Source organism: Pistacia vera, unplaced genomic scaffold (genome assembly GCF_008641045.1).
Source record: "Pistacia vera cultivar Batoury unplaced genomic scaffold, PisVer_v2 Contig49, whole genome shotgun sequence".
NCBI classification, from domain to species: domain Eukaryota; kingdom Viridiplantae; phylum Streptophyta; class Magnoliopsida; order Sapindales; family Anacardiaceae; genus Pistacia; species Pistacia vera.
In genome coordinates this window covers 51,944-70,591 of record NW_022196323.1, presented here as the reverse complement: position 1 = coordinate 70,591, position 18,648 = coordinate 51,944, and the positions used below count along the sequence as shown (strand labels likewise).

The following is an 18,648-nucleotide window of genomic DNA, read 5'->3' as shown; positions in this document are numbered from 1 at the left end:
ATGAAGATGAAGATATTAATTACATTCTTAACTGAGAGGATTGGAATACTTCTTAGGAATAGAAGATCAAGAAGAAATGACAGTTTCATCAAGAAGGAAGCTTATAGAGGAGAAAGGCAAAAAAGAGACCTAAATAGATTCTATGAAAGCAAGAAATTGGGACACATCAAATATGATTGCCCACTCTTGAAGAATGAAAAGTTCAATAAGAAAGCTATGAAGGTCACATGGGATGATAGTGATGAAAATGAATCCAAGGAAGAGGAAAATGAATTGGCCAACATGTGGTTCATAGCAGTGGCGGACCCAGAATTTTTGCTCGAGGGGCCTCCGTGGCTCCGCCATTATTTGTCAAACAACTAGTGAAAACTTTAAAAAAATCACCAAACCTTAAGCAAAGAAAATAATACAATATCAATAATCTGAAAGAAAATAACGCAATAGCACAATACTTTACCACTTGAATAAATATATGAGAAGCAAAACCTTGAGCAAATTATGTTGAAAATAACATCCAATTCACGAGGAAACACAAGAAAATTTTTACGTGGAAAAACCTCTCCAATTAAAGAGAGCAAAAGAGTACGGGAATCTAACGATCCACTTAAATCCAATATAATTAAAAGAATTTATAACAATCATAATCCATAAAAAATGATCTACACAAATTTCTTTTTTTTTTTTTTGGCTTTCAGAGATTATAATATAAATTTTCATGACTTTAATCAGGCCTAATCTAAGCTAAAGTCAATCAAAACTTAAATTAAGTCAATGTTGCCTTGACTTTTAATATGAATTAATAAAAAATGGAGAATTTTTTTTAATATAAACATAGATAATAACTCAAACTTTTTTAATAATTTTGAGCAGTTAAACGGTGACGTTTGAAATGTAGGAAAGTAGTGGGTGAAGGGTGAAGAATAACGTTCAGTAAAATATAGTTAAGGTTTAATTTGAGAAAACATGAACATTCTTAAACACAAAACAAACTCATAAGATCTATGCATTTTTCCATCAAATTAGAATAAGGGGGTGTTTGTCTAAGCTTATAAGCTGGTCAAATTAGCTTATAAGCTCTAAAATTAAGCTGACATATTTGTTATAACTTTTTTGAGCTTATAAGCAAAAAAAAAAAAAAAAAAAAAAAAAAAAAAAGTTGTGGGAGATACTTTTTTTTTTTTTTTGGCTTATAAGCACTCTTGTCCATCAAATTAGAATTAAAAACCTCCAAAAAATAAGCATGATTCAACCCTTAAATAAACTAAAATGAAATTAGCAATATACATACCTAAAATTGATAAAACAGAACATGAATTTAATTGTGGCACCTTGATTAGTAAAAACTTCAACAATTTCAATCTTCAAAAGTTTTAAGAATGAATAACATAAAGAACGTGAAAGAGAGAATGAGAGAGTAAAGAATTTTATGGATAAAATCATAAAAAATAGGTGGACGTAGAAAATAGTGGAGAGAGTTTTAAACTTTTAATATGATGTAGGCGTTGAATATATATATTAATAGCAAATTTTTTATGAGTTTGGATATATGTATAATATTTCTAATTTTTTTTAAATTTGAAGGCAAGCCTAGACATATATATTAATAAAAAAATTTATGGGGCCTATATAAACAATTTTTTTTTTTTTTTTTTTTAAATGTGAGGGTAGGCCTAATGGGCTGGGTCCGCTTCTGGTTCATAGTAATAGACAGTTTGGAGGTAACTAACTCTAGCTCATCTCATTCCTTGGACAATTTTGATGATGAGTGAGATGATAACCATACATATGAATACTAGTTAATTTGATACACTTGAAAAAAAAAAAAATTGTATTTTGTATTTAAAAAAAATGGAACTCTTAATAAGAGAACTTCAAGCTTAGAAAAAGAAAAATGAAGATTTAAAGAAAGAAAATGATTTTCTTATCAAAGAAAACTCTAAGCCTAAAGGATAAGGAATTCAGGAAAACAAGTTTTCTATTTTTGAAAAGAAAAACAAAAGTTTGAAAATCAACTTGATAAAGCCTCAAAGAGAAAAGAAAATCATTGAAAATGAGATTTTAAAGAAAAGTGAAAAGAATTTGACTAAGTTTGTTTTAAACTTCAAAAATAGGAAGGACATTCTTGATAAAATGTTTAGGGTACAAAGGGGAGTTTTGAACAAAAGAGGACTTGGGTACAAACCTTTAAGGCAAATTATTTGTTAAAGCTTCCACCTTAAGTGAGGCCAATATGACTTTGTAACTATTTTGGAGGTGAAGCGCTCATATGTTTTTGTCTTGCCCAATAAAATAGAATCATCTTATGGGCACAAAGAAAGTGTGGGTTCCTAAAGGAACCAAAACCAACCCTCAAGGACCATAGATGATTTGGGTACCTAAGATCACTTCTTAAATTTTTTTTGCTTGTACTTTTGAGGACCGTAACCTATATTTGGTTTTTTTGGGAAAATTTGATTCAAAATCCGATATTATTACTTTTCGGCCGAATTGCATGTACCGACCTAAGGTAAAGGGAAACCACAAGTTATTACCTTTGGTTCCAAAAACAATCAATGTACTTCCACCCAATTTTAGTATACAAACATTAAAGTTAACAGCTGCCGGGTGGTTATGTCCTTCTCCTTGACATTATGTAACCGTTATAAAAAAGGGAAAAAAAGCTATATGGTATACAAACCCTAATCTTTTTAAAACATCTGTCACAGTAAACTTAAAAATTTCAACCCAAAATAAAACTTAAAAATTAAGTATGAAAAACAACTTCCTTGGCTGCGGCCAACATGACCAAACAACCGTTGTTAGATCCCGCGGCCTGATAGCGGTTGACTACCAGATCCCAGCCTCGCCGACTTCAGGTGCCTGATGGCTACCAAATTTTCCCTCATATGGCAACAATATTTGTAGTATTTTTGCACAACCCACATATGTTTATAAACTGTATCAAGTTGCTTGAAAAACAAGTCGAAAGTATCTTTTTGAAAACCATGAGTTGGTAGTTGAGACTATTGTTATTGATTAGATTATGTCATATTGTCTTAGCAAAGTGCAGGAAATGAGGTTGGTTCTTTGTTCACTGTTTCGACTTCTTGCTTAGGGTGGGACAAAGCTCGTCTTCTTTTATGCTTAAGAGAATAATACGACTTGCCATCTGAATCTGAAATTTTTATCTAATGTATGATTAATCTGAAACATTATTTGACTTGTTATTAATTTGAGATTTGTTGAACTTGTGATTTTCGTTGTGGTGGTTCTAGACCTCTGGTGTTAGGAAAGGTTGTATTGGTTTTTTTGTTATTCTATGCTGTGGGTTTGTTATTTGGTTTTATGGAAAATATCCAACTATTGTAAGGAAAGTGGTAGAGATGAAGATTTTTCAGTAGAAGCTTTTCCATGGAAGAGACAAGACGAAGGATTGTGAAGATGGGTGGCGTTATTTTGAATGATTTGTGATTAATATTTTTATTAATTAAATATTTCATTAATTTTTCTAGTAGTTGTTGATTTGGAATTAATGGTTTTTTAAAGAATATATTTATTGATTTTGTTTAATTATTATTTTAATAATACAAAAACTAAGGGTAATTTACTCATTGTAATGTCTGAACCAGTGTCAAATACTCAAATGTCAGGACGCATTAACAAACATTAAAGCAAGGTAGAATGTTGATAGTTTCCAAAACCAGGGGTACTGATTGTAGATATGCCAAACCTAGGGTTGGAATACGTAACTCAAAATTGAAATTAGAGTAAGAAGTTCCACCTATATTGTCTATGGGCAAACCAAATACAACAACAAGTTGAGTAATTGTATTTTCACCTTTGTCACGCAACGGCCAAACCATTCGCTGTAGAAATACAAAATAGAAGTAATACAATTAATTATATGATTAAATTATTATTAAACAAATTTTCGATACAAATTCTTAGTCCTTTATTCAATATTCAATGCAGTTAGTTGAAAACTTAAAGTTAATTATTTTTAAGCAAATAGATTATTATGAATCAACAATCATGAAATTGTGTCATAAAATTGTATTAAAAGAACCTGAGAGTTAATTATATGGTTTTAACCGATGGATACAAAATGTTATCCAAAATATATTAGTTTCAGTCATACTAGTGTACAATTCTTGTAGAAAGAAACCCAATTCTTGCCTTAAAATGAAAATTAGAAAGAAAATTAAGAGTTGGTCCTTTCCTACTATATAATAATTCCATAAACGGCATATTAAAGAAAGGATAAAACATAAAATAATTATTTCATAAAGAGAATTAAAAAAAAAGGTAGAAAAAGAAAGCCATATATGGAAAAAAGAATAGAAAGATAGAAGTCATAAAAATCATCCTCTAATGAAAATTAATGGTCGTCAGGTAAATTATATATATATGATATGGTTGTGATTATTGCAAGAACCTTTTAACCATTTTATGTACATTTTGTCTTATTTGGTATCTTTCATGCACAACATATCTCATATCCCTTGATTTTCGCTGGGTTGTCTACGTGTTCTTCGCAGGTTTGATTGTTGAAAAACCCAAAGAAAAGACATAAAACCAATTTCTCGTCTTACTTCTGTCTCGTGCTCTTGTCTATCCTTAAATTGAATTCTCCTCTGAAAGTTATATTAGTCAACTATCTTCGTCTGCTTAAACATATTATCAGTGTTCTTGAATAGCATTTATAAACAAGATAATTTCATATAAATATATTTCAGTCTGCAAATAATGGATTTTGTGATGGGAAGTGGTGGTAATTCCGGTGATGAACAAGAGGCTTCTAATTCTCGCATAGGAAAAAGGACATACCATCGCCATACAACTCACCAAATACAGATTCTTGAAGCGTACTATTATATATATCTCTATTCTTCAGATTTTCATCTAATTTATAGATGACAACAATTTTTTTTTTTTTTTTATTTTGTTTGGATTTCATTGTTAAGATTAATTCATTTTTTCTTTGAATCTGTTTTATACTTTTTAATGTCTCTGCGCTTTTTTTTTTTTTTTTTTTGTTTGAATTCCCATTCTAATGTCATGAGAAGGCAAACAATTTTTCCAATTATTTTTGTATTATTGGGTTCTAACATCATTTCATACTAATATAATTTTGGATCTATCAATGAATATTTGGTTAACTCTTTTTTTTTTTTTTGAAACCTTTCTTTGATTTTAATTGTTATATTTGTTTGTTGACTGTATGTTAATCTCGACACTTTTCTTTGGGTTCATTTTGAATTACATCTAGTTTTATTTTAGCAAGTCTTCTATACTAATGTATATCTAAACTTCAAATGATTTTTGTTCTTTCATTCAGGTTTTTCAAGGATGTCCTCATCCCGATGACAATCAACGGCGTCAATTAGGCAGGGAATTGGGTCTTGATCCTAAGCAAATTAAGTTTTGGTTTCAAAATAAGAGAACTCAAACAAAGGTGGTACTTCAACATATTAATTTGTAGCAATTATACTAATAAAAGTTCGTTTTAGGTTTGTTGATTCTTTTATCTATCAACTATTTTTCAGGCTCAGAATGAGAAAGCTGATAACTCAGTTCTCCGGGCAGAAAATGAAAGAATCCAAGCTGAAAACTCAGCTATCAGAGACGCCCTAAAGAATGTGATTTGCCCATCATGCGGTGGACCTCCCTGTGGAGAAGAAGAACGTCAACTTTGCCTACAGAATTTGCATTTGGACAATGCTCGCTTGAAAGAAGAGGCTAGTTTTGAATGCTAAGATTTTATGTTTACAATATTGTTTTGGATAGTTAGGGATATGTGATTTAATTGATATGTGGTAACCATTTTTTTTTTTTATATATATATTTTTTGCAGCATGAAAAGTTATCCAACCTTCTTGCAAAATTCATAGGCAAACCAATTCCACATATTGATGCATTGATGCCTATTCCTGGATCAACATTTGGTGCTTCATTGCAACCAAATTTTCAGAATCAAGCAATGGGGAGAGCTAATCTCGATCCTGATCTTGGCTCGGGGCCACTGGACAACATTTCGTTACCTTTTCAATTTAAAGGAATCACAGATGTGGAGAAGACAATCATGGTAGAGACTGCTACTAATGGAATGGATGAATTGATTAGGCTTCTTCGAATCGATGAACCCTTGTGGAACAAGTGCTTAACGGACGGAACATATGTTATTAATCGAGATAGTTATGAGAAGATATGCATTAGGGCTAGTCACTTCAACAGTTCAAGTGCTCGCTTTGAGTCATCAAAGGATTCAAGGATAGTGAATATGAATGCAATGCAATTGATTGACAACTTTTTAGATTCGGTCAGTGCACATATTTCTTTTGTTTATAATTTGCTTCGTACAAAGTAATTGATTAACCATAATTTTCTGTTATTTCACAGGATAAATGGGTGGATATATTTCCAACAATTGTTACAGAAGCAAGGACGATTCAAGTTCTTGAAGAAGGAATTCCGGGAAATAGGAGCGGTTGCTTGCAATTGGTATATATAGTTAAAGAATTAATCCTCACATTAATTAATGATTTTTTTTTTTTATGTATTATAGTTTTCATAATCTTCAGTCTTCATGAGCTCAAGCATATAATGAACGTAGATGTATGAGCAAATGCACATTCTGTCTCCCTTGGTGGCACCTCGAGAGTACTATTTCCTTCGCCATTGCCAGCAAATTGAACAAGGGCTATGGGTCATGGTGGATGTATCTTGTGATTGGCCACCCCAAGAAAATATTTCACCTTCTCGTTGTTGGAGGCTTCCTTCTGGTTGCATGATTCAAGAAATGCCTAATGGATGTTCCAATGTGAGTTATTACAATTTATTAACTTTAAGTTATATACTATATATTTTTAGTAATTAAGAGATCGGATCATGCATATCTCTGAAAGATTACTCAATTTATGAGCAATTTTTGTTGATGTTAAGAAGATTATGTGTGAGATAATATAGGACAAAGAAAAAGAACATATGAACTAATAACCAATTTGTTGTGATGTTCATAAATGCATGAAATGTTATAGGATAAGAAAGACATGTTAAATGAGAACAAGGGAGAGAATACATACATAGTAATGAACAATTCATCGCGATATTTGGAAATGCTTGAAAAGTTGTAGGAGAAGAAGAAAAATAAGTATTTTATCGTGATGGTTATAAATGCATAATTTTTTGTCGGACAAGAAAGACAAGATATTAATTATTAATTATGAAAAATTTGTAAGGATATTCATAAGTATATGAATCTATATAGGACAAGAGAGAAAATATAACAACGTATCGAGTATACGATTATCAATTAATGAAGGTTAAGGACATATAATAGGAGAAAGGGAGAAAACAGTATGAAGTATAGAACAAAGAGAGTAATTAAGAAAAAGATAGAAATCCCAAACCAAAGGATTAAAGAAATAGAAAGATGTAAAAAGATTTAAAACAAGAGTAAGATGGAGAAAGAAAATAAAAATATATATTAGAGGGAATGAGAAAGAAGAATGGAGGATTAGAGATGGAAATGGTTGAAACAAAACTCTAAGTTTCTTTGCTACTAGGAAGTATTAAACACCAATAAAGAAACCTACCTTAATAGCCAAATTTAACTCAAGTTAATGAACAGAAATCTCACTAAAACAGCAATCCCTAGACTCTAATACAAAAAATTGTATTTATTTTACAAAAATGCATGCAATTTCATCATATAAGAAGAAATTAGTTGATTTGTTGTGATGTTTTGAAGTGTATGAAATGATATAAGACAAGAAAGAGAATATATCAATTAAGAAACAATTTGTCATGATGTTCAAAAGAATATGAAATTATATGTATAGGAAAGGAAAGACAATTATTGAACTATTTCTTGTGATCTTCAAAAGTATATGAGATATCAATTAAGGTAAGCTAATGACATAAAATGTAAGAGGGAGAAAAAAAAAAAAAAAAATTAAGACTATAGAATTCAGAGAGAAAGCACAAAGTAAAATAGAAATCACAGATAAAGAAAAGAGTTGGAAAGTTAAAAAGAATTAGAACAAGGTTACAATAGAGGGTGGAGATAAATAATACTTATTAGAAGGAGATGAGAGAGAAGAATGGAGAATTAGAGAAGTAAATTTCTCTATTTTCATAATTATTCAACACCAAGATGCCAAAATGAATCAACCTTAAGTAAGAAACATAGATTTAACTCAAATAGAATAACCTAAGTTAAATTAACAAATAAAAATCTCACAGAAAGGGTAACTAAAAATCTCTAACAAAAGTATACCGGGCATTTGAGGTAATGGATCACAATATTTATTGTTTCTGTATTGGACAAAACCAGTTATAATCCTAACAATTTTTTTAATGATAATTTTTCTTATTAACTTTCAAAAAAAAAATTAGGTTTTTAGAGCATTTTTCATTCAATTAAGCTGTACTGCATTGATTGTGTGTTCAAATTACAAGGATATGTATGGTATGTATACCCAGAAATAGGTTTTAAGAGCACTTATTAGATACAAAACCATTGTAGGAATTAAGATCTTTTATTTGACTTCTTTAGAGCTTTCAAGAATTTTATAACAAATGAATATTAACTATATCTGTAACTATTTTGTCATTTAAATTGAATAAATTGTTTTTAATTTCTGACATTACTATGTATAACAAAGGTAACTTGGGTAGAACATGTGGAAGTTGATGATAAAAGCCAAACTCATCGGCTTTATAGAGATCTCATGTGCAGTAGTTCTGCCTATGGAGCAGAAAGGTGGGTTGTTACTCTTCAGAGGATATGTGAAAGACTATCTTTCTCCATGGATGAAACCTTACCTACTCATGAACTTGGAGGAGGTACTTTCTTGTTCATTAGTTCCTCCAAAATCATTTTTATTCTGAAATAAATCTCAATCTTCTACAATTTTATTTCTCCTTTCTTTTGTTTCTCAGTGATAAACTCGCCTGAAGGTAGAAAGAGCATAATGAAGCTAGGGCACAGAATGGTGAAGAATTTTTGTGGAATTTTAAACATGTCAAGCAAACTAGATTTCCCTCAGTTATCTGAAGTAAACAATAGTGGCGTTAGAGTGGCTGTTCGCCAAAACATACAAGAAGGCCAGCCCAGTGGAACCGTTGTCAGCGCGGCTACCTCTCTCTGGCTTCCACTCCCTACTCAGAATATCTTCAATTTTTTCAAAGATCCTAAAATGCGAGTTCATGTAAGTAATATATGAATTTAAAGATTTTCATATATAACCTTAAACTACTAGGTGAATGTTCAATATTATATTAGTTCAATAGGCCTCTTCACATGAAACTAAGTTCTTTTTTTTTTTTTTTGTTTAACCTAGTTGAATAAGGGACTTCAAACTTTAGATCTTTGGTTTTGATACCATATTAAGTTATCATTTCACCTACAAACTTAAACTAGTAGATAAAGGCTCGACACTATATTAGTTCAATATTAATTAACCTCTAGTTTCATTGTATAACAGTGGGACACTCTTTCAAATGGAAATCCTGCAAATGAGATTGCACATATCTCAAATGGTGCTCACCCGGGGAACTATACTTCCATTATAAGGGTAATTACTTAAATTATTCACTATTTAAATTACCCTTTTATGTATTTATTTATTTATTTTTTGTAAATTTCAATTACTTGTTTGTTGGTTGATTGAAGCAGCCGTTCGTCCCAACTGAGAACAACATGTTAATGCTTCAAGAGAGTTACATAGATGTGTTAGGGTCGATGATTGTGTATGCTCCGATAGACATACCATCAGTGAACCTTGCTATAAGCGGAAAGGATTCTTCAGATATTGCAATACTTCCATCTGGTTTTATAATCTCTGGTGATGGGCGTCCAGATAACAACAATGGAGCTTCAACTAGTTCAAACTCTGGAAGCCCCGCTGGTTCCAGTGCTGGTGGTTCACTTCTCACAGTGGCTCTTCAGATATTGGTTTCATCTTCAAAGGAGGTCAACGTGGAATCTGTGGCCACCGTCAACACCCTTATCAGCTCCACTGTTCAGAGGATAAAGGCCACTTTGAATTGCTGTAATTTGGATTGACCTAGCTGCTGCTTGCTCCATTTAAACTTGTCTCTCAGGGAAAAATTTAATATAATTATGCAGTCTGCTTATTTATCTGGGATTTTGAAAACTTAATTTATGGTTTACAACTGCTTTTTTATGTGAGTTGTAAGAATTTGAATGCTCTTTCAGAATTTGCAGTGTTTGATTAATTATATTGTCTTTTGGTCTTTGTTTTTTAATAGGTTATTGTATTGATCATATGGTATGTCTATGGTATGTCCTAATCTTGTGGTTTAACGTATGTCTTGGGAGAGGGATTCAACTATTTTCAAAAAAATTAATCCAATCCCATGTTTGGGTCTATTTGTAGGAGAATGAGATTGGATTATGTCCAACCCTAGTCTCCATTATTTATCCTAAATGATTGGGATAAGGAATCTCATGAGTCATGGAATTCCTTACCCAAGTTAGGCACTGACTTTTTCTTATTAATTATAAATCTATTTATTAAATTTATTTCTAATTTATCGTTAATATTAACGATATGTTAGTAATTATTTCTTATAAAATGATAATATGATGTATTTTAAATAATTTTTATATGTATAAATAATAATAAATATTAAAATATTTTAGGTAATATTTTATAATTACATTTGATTAGATTGTTCTTAATTTAGGTTTATTATCTAAAATCACAAATTATTATATGGAATAATATATAATATTCTTATTTATATCATAAGAGTAGTTATTTAAAATTTTAAAACATTTATATTAATGTGTTAAGAACTAAAATATTTGTAATTCAAGTTATTATAATTAATTAATTAATTATTAAGATAAATATGATAATCCTGCCTCCAAAATTCAGCCTTTAAGGAATTAACTGTAACAGAATTATTGAAATTATTGGGACCATTCTCAGGTAAAACATTTAATCATTGTGGGTGCCCCAGTGGCGCAACATAATGCATTGGAGTGGATTGTTTTTCTTAATGATTTTTTTTTATGTATTAAGTTTTCATAATCTTCAGTCTTCATGAGCTCAAGCATTAGAACGTAGATGTATGAGCAAGGCACATTCTGTCTCCTTGGTGCACCTCGAGAGTACTATTCCTTCGCCATTGCCAGCAAATTGAACGGGCTATGGTCATGGTGGATGTTCTTGTGATTGGCCACCCCAAAAAAATTTCACCTTCTCGTTGTTGGAGGCTTCCTTCTGGTTGCATGATTCAAAAATCCTAATGGATGTTCCAATGTGAGTTATTACAATTTATTAAGTTATATACTAATATTTTTTAGAATTAAGAGACGGATCATGCATATCTCTGAAGATTACTCAATTTATGAGCAATTTTTGTTGATGTTAAGAAGTATGTGTAGATAATATAGGACAAAAGAAAAAACATATAACTAATACCAATTGTTGATGTTCATAAATGCATGAAATGTTATAGGATAAGAAAGACATGTTAAATGAACAAGGGAAAATACATACATGGTAATGCAATTTCGTCGCGATATTGGAAATGCTTGAAAAGTTGTAGGAGAAGAAGAAAAATAGTATTTTTTGATGTTATAAATGCATAATTTTTGGGACAGAAAGACAAATATTAATTATTAATTATAAAAATTTGTAAGGATATCATAAGTTATGAATCTATATAGGACAAGAGAACATATAACAACTATCGAGTATACGATTAACAATTAATGAAGGTAAGGACATATAATAGGAAAAGGGAGAAAAGTATGAAGTATAGAACAAGAGAGTAATTAAGAAAAAGTTAGAAATCCAAACCAAGGATTAAAGAAATAGAAGATGTAAAAGATTAAAAACAAGTAAGATGGAGAAAGAATAAAATATATATTATGAGGGAATGGAGAGAAGAATGGAGGATTAGAGATGAAAAGGTTGAAACAAAACTCAAGTTTCTTTTGCTACTAGAAGTATTCACCACCAATAAAGAACCTACCTATAGCCAATAACTCTTAATGACAGAAATCTCACTAAAACAGCAATCCCTAGACTCTAATACAAAAAATTGTATTTATTTTACAAAAATGCATGCATTTCATCATATAAGAAAGAATTAGTTGATTTGTTGTGATGTTTTTGAAGTGTATGAATGATATAAGACAGAAAGAGAATATTCAATTAAGAAACAATTTGTCATGTTCAAAAGATATGAAATTATATTAGGAAAGGAAAGACAATTATTGAACTATTTCTTGTGATTCAAAAGTATATAGATATCAATTAAGGTAAGCTAATGACATAAAATGTAAGAGGGAGAAAAAAAATTAAAACTATAGAATTCAGAGAGAAGCACAAAGTAAAATGAAATCACGATAAAGAAAAGTTGAAAAGTTAAAAGAATTAGAACAGTTACATAGAGGGTGGAGATAATATTCTTATTAGAAGGAGATGAGAGAGAAGAATGGAGAATTAGAGAAGTAAATTTCTCTATTTCTAATTATTCAACACCAGATGCCAAAATAATCAACCTTAAGTAGAAACATAGATTTAACTCAAATAGAATAACCTAAGTTAAATTAACAAATAAAATCTCACAGAAAGGTAACTAAAATCTCTACAAAGTATACCGGGCATTTAGGTAATGGATCACAATATTTATTGTTTCTGTTTGGACAACCAGTTATTCCTAACAATTTTTTTAATGATAATTTTTCTTATTAACTTTCAAAAAAAATTAGGTTTTAGAGCTTTTTCATTCATTAAGCTGTACTGATTGATGTGTGTTCAATTACAAGGATATGTAGGTATGTGTACCCGAAATAGGTTTTTAAGAGCACTTATTAGACCAAAACCATTGTAGGAATTAACGATCTGTATTATTTTGGTTCTAACATCATTTCATACTAATATAGATTTTGGATCTATCAATGAATATTTGGTTAACTCTTTTTTTTTTTTTTGAAACCTTTCTTTGATTTTAATTGTTAATATTTGTTGCTTGACTGTATGTTAATTCGACACTTTTCTTTGGGTTCATTTTGAATTACATCTTAGTTTTATTTTATGCAAAAGTCTTCTATAGCTAATGTATATCTAAACTTCAAATGATTTTATGTTCTTTCAATTCAGGTTTTTCAAGGAGTGTCCTCATCCCGATGACAATCAACGGCGTCAATTAGGCAGGGAATTGGGTCTTGATCCTAAGCAAATTAAGTTTTGGTTTCAAAATAAGAGAACTCAAACAAAGGTGGTACTTCAACATATTAATTTGTAGCAATTATACTAATAAAAGTTCTTTTAGGTTTGTTGATTCTTTTATCTATCAACTATTTTTCAGGCTCAGAATGAGAAAGCTGATAACTCAGTTCTCCGGGCAGAAAATGAAAGAATCCAAGCTGAAAACTCAGCTATCAGAGACGCCCTAAAGAATGTGATTTGCCCATCATGCGGTGGACCTCCCTGTGGAGAAGAAGAACGTCAACTTTGCCTACAGAATTTGCATTTGGACAATGCTCGCTTGAAAGAAGAGGCTAGTTTTGAATGCTAAGATTTTATGTTTACAATATTGTTTTGGATAGTTAGGGATATCTGATTTAATTGATATGTGGTAACCATTTTTTTTTTTTATATATATATTTTTTGCAGCATGAAAAGTTATCCAACCTTCTTGCAAAATTCATAGGCAAACCAATTCCACATATTGATGCATTGATGCCTATTCCTGGATCAACATTTGGTGCTTCATTGCAACCAAATTTTCAGAATCAAGCAATGGGGAGAGCTAATCTCGATCCTGATCTTGGCTCGGGGCCACTGGACAACATTTCGTTACCTTTTCAATTTAAAGGAATCACAGATGTGGAGAAGACAATCATGGTAGAGACTGCTACTAATGGAATGGATGAATTGATTAGGCTTCTTCGAATCGATGAACCCTTGTGGAACAAGTGCTTAACGGACGGAACATATGTTATTAATCGAGATAGTTATGAGAAGATATGCATTAGGGCTAGTCACTTCAACAGTTCAAGTGCTCGCTTTGAGTCATCAAAGGATTCAAGGATAGTGAATATGAATGCAATGCAATTGATTGACAACTTTTTAGATTCGGTCAGTGCACATATTTCTTTTGTTTATAATTTGCTTCGTACAAAGTAATTGATTAACCATAACTTTCTGTTATTTCACAGGATAAATGGGTGGATACATTTCCAACAATTGTTACAGAAGCAAGGACGATTCAAGTTCTTGAAGAAGGAATTCCGGGAAATAGGAGCGGTTGCTTGCAATTGGTATATATAGTTAAAGAATTAATCCTCACATTACTTAATGATTTTTTTTTATGTATTAAGTTTTCATAATCTTCAGTCTTCATGAGCTCAAGCATTAGGAACGTAGATGTATGAGCAAGGCACATTCTTCTCCTTGGTGCACCTCGAGAGTATATTGCCTTCGCCATTGCCAGCAAATTGAACCGGGCTATGGTTCATGGTGGATGTTCTTGTGATTGGCCACCCCAAAAAAATTCACCTTCCGTTGTTGGAGGCTTCCTTCTGGTTGCATGATTCAAAAATCCTAATGGATGTTCCCAATGTGAGTTATTACAATTTTAACTTTAAGTTATATACTATAATTTTTTAGAATTAAGAGATCGGATCATGCATATCTCTGAAGATTACTCAATTTATGAGCAATTTTTGTTGATGTTAAGAAGTATGTGTAAGATAATATAGGACAAAAGAAAAGAACATATAACTACATAACCAATTGTGTGGATGTTCATAAATGCATGAATGTTAAGGATAAGAAAGACATGTTAAATGATCACAAGGGAGAAATACATACATGGTAAAATTTTGTGCGATATTGGAAATCTTGAAAAGTTGTAGGAGAAGAAGAAAAATTACGTATTTATCTTGATTGTTATAATGCATAATTTTTTTTATGGACAATACAGACAAGATATTAATTATTAATTATGAAAAATTTGTAAGGATATTCATAGTTATGAATCTATATAGGACAAGAGAACATATAACACGTATCGGTATACGATTAACAATTAATAAGGTTAAGGACATATAATAGGAGAAAGGGAGAAAATAGTATGAGTATAGAACAGAGAGAGTAATTAAGAAAAAGTTAGAAATCACAAACACAGGATTAAAGAAATAGAAAGATGTAAAAGATTAAAACAATGTAAGAATGGAGAAAGAATAAAATATATATTAGAGGGAATGGGAGAGAGAATGGAGATTAGAGATAGAAAAGGTTGAACAAAACTCTAAGTTTCTTTTCTACTAGAAGTATTCACACCAATAAAGAACCTACCTTATAGCCAATTAACTCTTTAATGAACAAAATCTCACTAAACAGCAATCCCTAGACTCTAATACAAAAAATTGTATTTATTTTACAAAATGCATGCCATTTCATCATATAAGAAAGAAATTAGTTGATTTGTTGTGATGTTTTTGAAGTGTTGAATGATATAAGACAGAAAGAGAATATTCAATTAAGAAACAATTTGTCAGTTCAAAAGACTATGAAATTATAGTTAGGAAAGGAAAAGACAATTATTGAACTATTTCTTGTGATTCAAAAGTATATAGATATCAATTAAGGTAAGCTAATGACATAAAATGTAGAGGGAGAAAAAATAATTAAAACTATAGAATTCAGAGAGAAGCACAAAGTAAAATGAAATCACCGATAAAGAAAAGAGTTGAAAAGTTAAAAAGAATTAGAACAGCTTACCATAGAGGGTGGAGATAATATTCTTATTAGAAGGAGTATGAGAGAGAAGAATGGAGAATTAGAGAAGTAAATTTCTCTATTTTCTAATTATTCAACACCAGATGCCAAATCAATCAACTTAAGTAGAAACATAGATTTAACTCAAATAGAATAACCTAAGTTAATTACAAATAAAATCTCACAGAAAGGTAACTAAAATCTCTACACAAAGTATACCGGGCATTTAGGTAATGGATCACAATATTTATTGTTTCTGTTTGGACCAAACCAGTTATTCACTCATTTTTTTAATGATAATTTTTCTTATAACTTTCAAAAAAAAATTAGGTTTTAGAGCGCTTTTTCATTCATTACAGCTGTACTGCATTGATGTGTGTTCAATTACAAGATATGTAGGTATGTGTACCCGAAATAGGTTTAAGAGCACTTATTAGACCAAAACCATTGTAGGAATTAAGATCTTTTTATTTGACTTCTTTAAGCTTTCAAGAATTTTATACAAATGAATATTAACTATATCTGTAACTATTTTGTCATTAAATTGTTTTTAATTTCTACATTACTATGTATAACAAGGTAACTTGGGTAACATGTGGAAGTTGATGATAAAAGCCAAACTCATCGGCTTTAAGAGATCTCATTTGCAGTAGTTCTGCCTATGGCAGAAAGTGGGTTGTTACTCTTCAAAGGATAGTGAAAGGACTATCTTTTCTCCATGGATGAAACCTTACCTACTCATGAACTTGGAGGAGGTACTTTCTTGTTCATTAGTTCCTCCAAATCATTTTTATTCTGAAATAAATCTCAATCTTCTACAATTTTATTCTCCTTTCTTCTGTTTCTCAGTGATAAACTCGCCTAAGTAGAAGAGCATAGAAGCTAGGGCCAGAATGGTGAAGAATTTTGTGGAATTTTAACATTGTCAAGCAACTAATTTCCCTCAGTTATCTGAAGTAAACAATAGTGGCGTTAGAGGGCTGTTCGCCAAAACATACAAAGAGCGCCAGTGGAACCGTTGTCAGCGCGGCTACCTCTCTCTGGCTTCCACTCCCTACTCAGGAATACTTCAATTTTTTCAAGATCCTAAAATGCGAGTTCATGTAAGTAATATATGAATTTAAAGATTTTCATATATAACCTTAAACCTCTAGGTGAATGTTCAATATTATATTAGTTCATAGGCCTCTTCACAAAACTAAGTTCTTTTTTTTTTTTTTTGTTTAACTAGTTGAATAAGGGACTTCAAACTTAGATCTTTGTTTTTGATACCATTTAAGTTATCATTTCACCTACAACTTAAACTAGTAGATAAAGGCTTCAACACTATATTAGTTCAATATTAATTAACCTCTAGTTTCATTGTATAACATGGGACACTCTTCAAATGAAATCCTGCAAATGAGATTGCACATATCTCAAATGGTGCTCACCCGGGGAACTATACTTCCATTATAAGGGTAATTACTTAAATTATTCACTATTTAAATTACCCTTTTATGTATTTATTTATTTATTTTTTGTAAATTTCAATTACTTGTTTGTTGGTTGATTGAAGCAGCCGTTCGTCCCAACTGAGAACAACATGTTAATGCTTCAAGAGAGTTACATAGATGTGTTAGGGTCGATGATTGTGTATGCTCCGATAGACATACCATCAGTGAACCTTGCTATAAGCGGAAAGGATTCTTCAGATATTGCAATACTTCCATCTGGTTTTATAATCTCTGGTGATGGGCGTCCAGATAACAACAATGGAGCTTCAACTAGTTCAAACTCTGGAAGCCCCGCTGGTTCCAGTGCTGGTGGTTCACTTCTCACAGTGGCTCTTCAGATATTGGTTTCATCTTCAAAGGAGGTCAACGTGGAATCTGTGGCCACCGTCAACACCCTTATCAGCTCCACTGTTCAGAGGATAAAGGCCACTTTGAATTGCTGTAATTTGGATTGACCTAGCTGCTGCTTGCTCCATTTAAACTTGTCTCTCAGGGAAAAATTTAATATAATTATGCAGTCTGCTTATTTATCTGGGATTTTGAAAACTTAATTTATGGTTTACAACTGCTTTTTTATGTGAGTTGTAAGAATTTGAATGCTCTTTCAGAATTTGCAGTGTTTGATTAATTATATTGTCTTTTGGTCTTTGTTTTTTAATAGGTTATTGTATTGATCATATGGTATGTCTATGGTATGTCCTAATCTTGTGGTTTAACGTATGTCTTGGGAGAGGGATTCAACTATTTTCAAAAAAATTAATCCAATCCCATGTTTGGGTCTATTTGTAGGAGAATGAGATTGGATTATGTCCAACCCTAGTCTCCATTATTTATCCTAAATGATTGGGATAAGGAATCTCATGAGTCATGGAATTCCTTACCCAAGTTAGGCACTGACTTTTTCTTATTAATTATAAATCTATTTATTAAATTTATTTCTAATTTATCGTTAATATTAACGATATGTTAGTAATTATTTCTTATAAAATGATAATATGATGTATTTTAAATAATTTTTATATGTATAAATAATAATAAATATTAAAATATTTTAGGTAATATTTTATAATTACATTTGATTAGATTGTTCTTAATTTAGGTTTATTATCTAAAATCACAAATTATTATATGGAATAATATATAATATTCTTATTTATATCATAAGAGTAGTTATTTAAAATTTTAAAACATTTATATTAATGTGTTAAGAACTAAAATATTTGTAATTCAAGTTATTATAATTAATTAATTAATTATTAAGATAAATATGATAATCCTGCCTCCAAAATTCAGCCTTTAAGGAATTAACTGTAACAGAATTATTGAAATTATTGGGACCATTCTCAGGTAAAACATTTAATCATTGTGGGTGCCCCAGTGGCGCAACATAATGCATTGGAGTG

General features: G+C 30.8%; 2 protein-coding genes across 2 annotated transcripts; both read left to right on the top strand.

Annotated features, from left to right (window-relative positions):
- The first annotated feature begins 4,725 nt into the window (after window positions 1-4,725).
- LOC116104962 (homeobox-leucine zipper protein ROC8-like) lies at window positions 4,726-10,048 on the top strand. The gene is made up of 10 exons (XM_031391386.1): window positions 4,726-4,773; window positions 5,318-5,437; window positions 5,526-5,717; window positions 5,834-6,298; window positions 6,379-6,480; window positions 6,593-6,799; window positions 8,646-8,826; window positions 8,923-9,191; window positions 9,468-9,557; window positions 9,659-10,048. The coding sequence occupies exons 1-10, from the start codon at window positions 4,726-4,728 to the stop codon at window positions 10,046-10,048; spliced, it is 2,064 nt and encodes a 687-aa protein (XP_031247246.1).
- Window positions 10,049-11,259: 1,211 nt separating this feature from the next.
- Window positions 11,260-17,700, top strand: LOC116104961 (homeobox-leucine zipper protein HDG9-like). The gene is given in 10 exon segments (XM_031391385.1): window positions 11,260-11,273; window positions 13,125-13,242; window positions 13,333-13,524; window positions 13,641-14,105; window positions 14,186-14,287; window positions 16,342-16,378; window positions 16,381-16,456; window positions 16,458-16,504; window positions 16,680-16,852; window positions 17,311-17,700. Coding segments are annotated over 10 exon segments (1,614 nt in total).
- The last annotated feature ends 948 nt before the right edge of the window (window positions 17,701-18,648 follow it).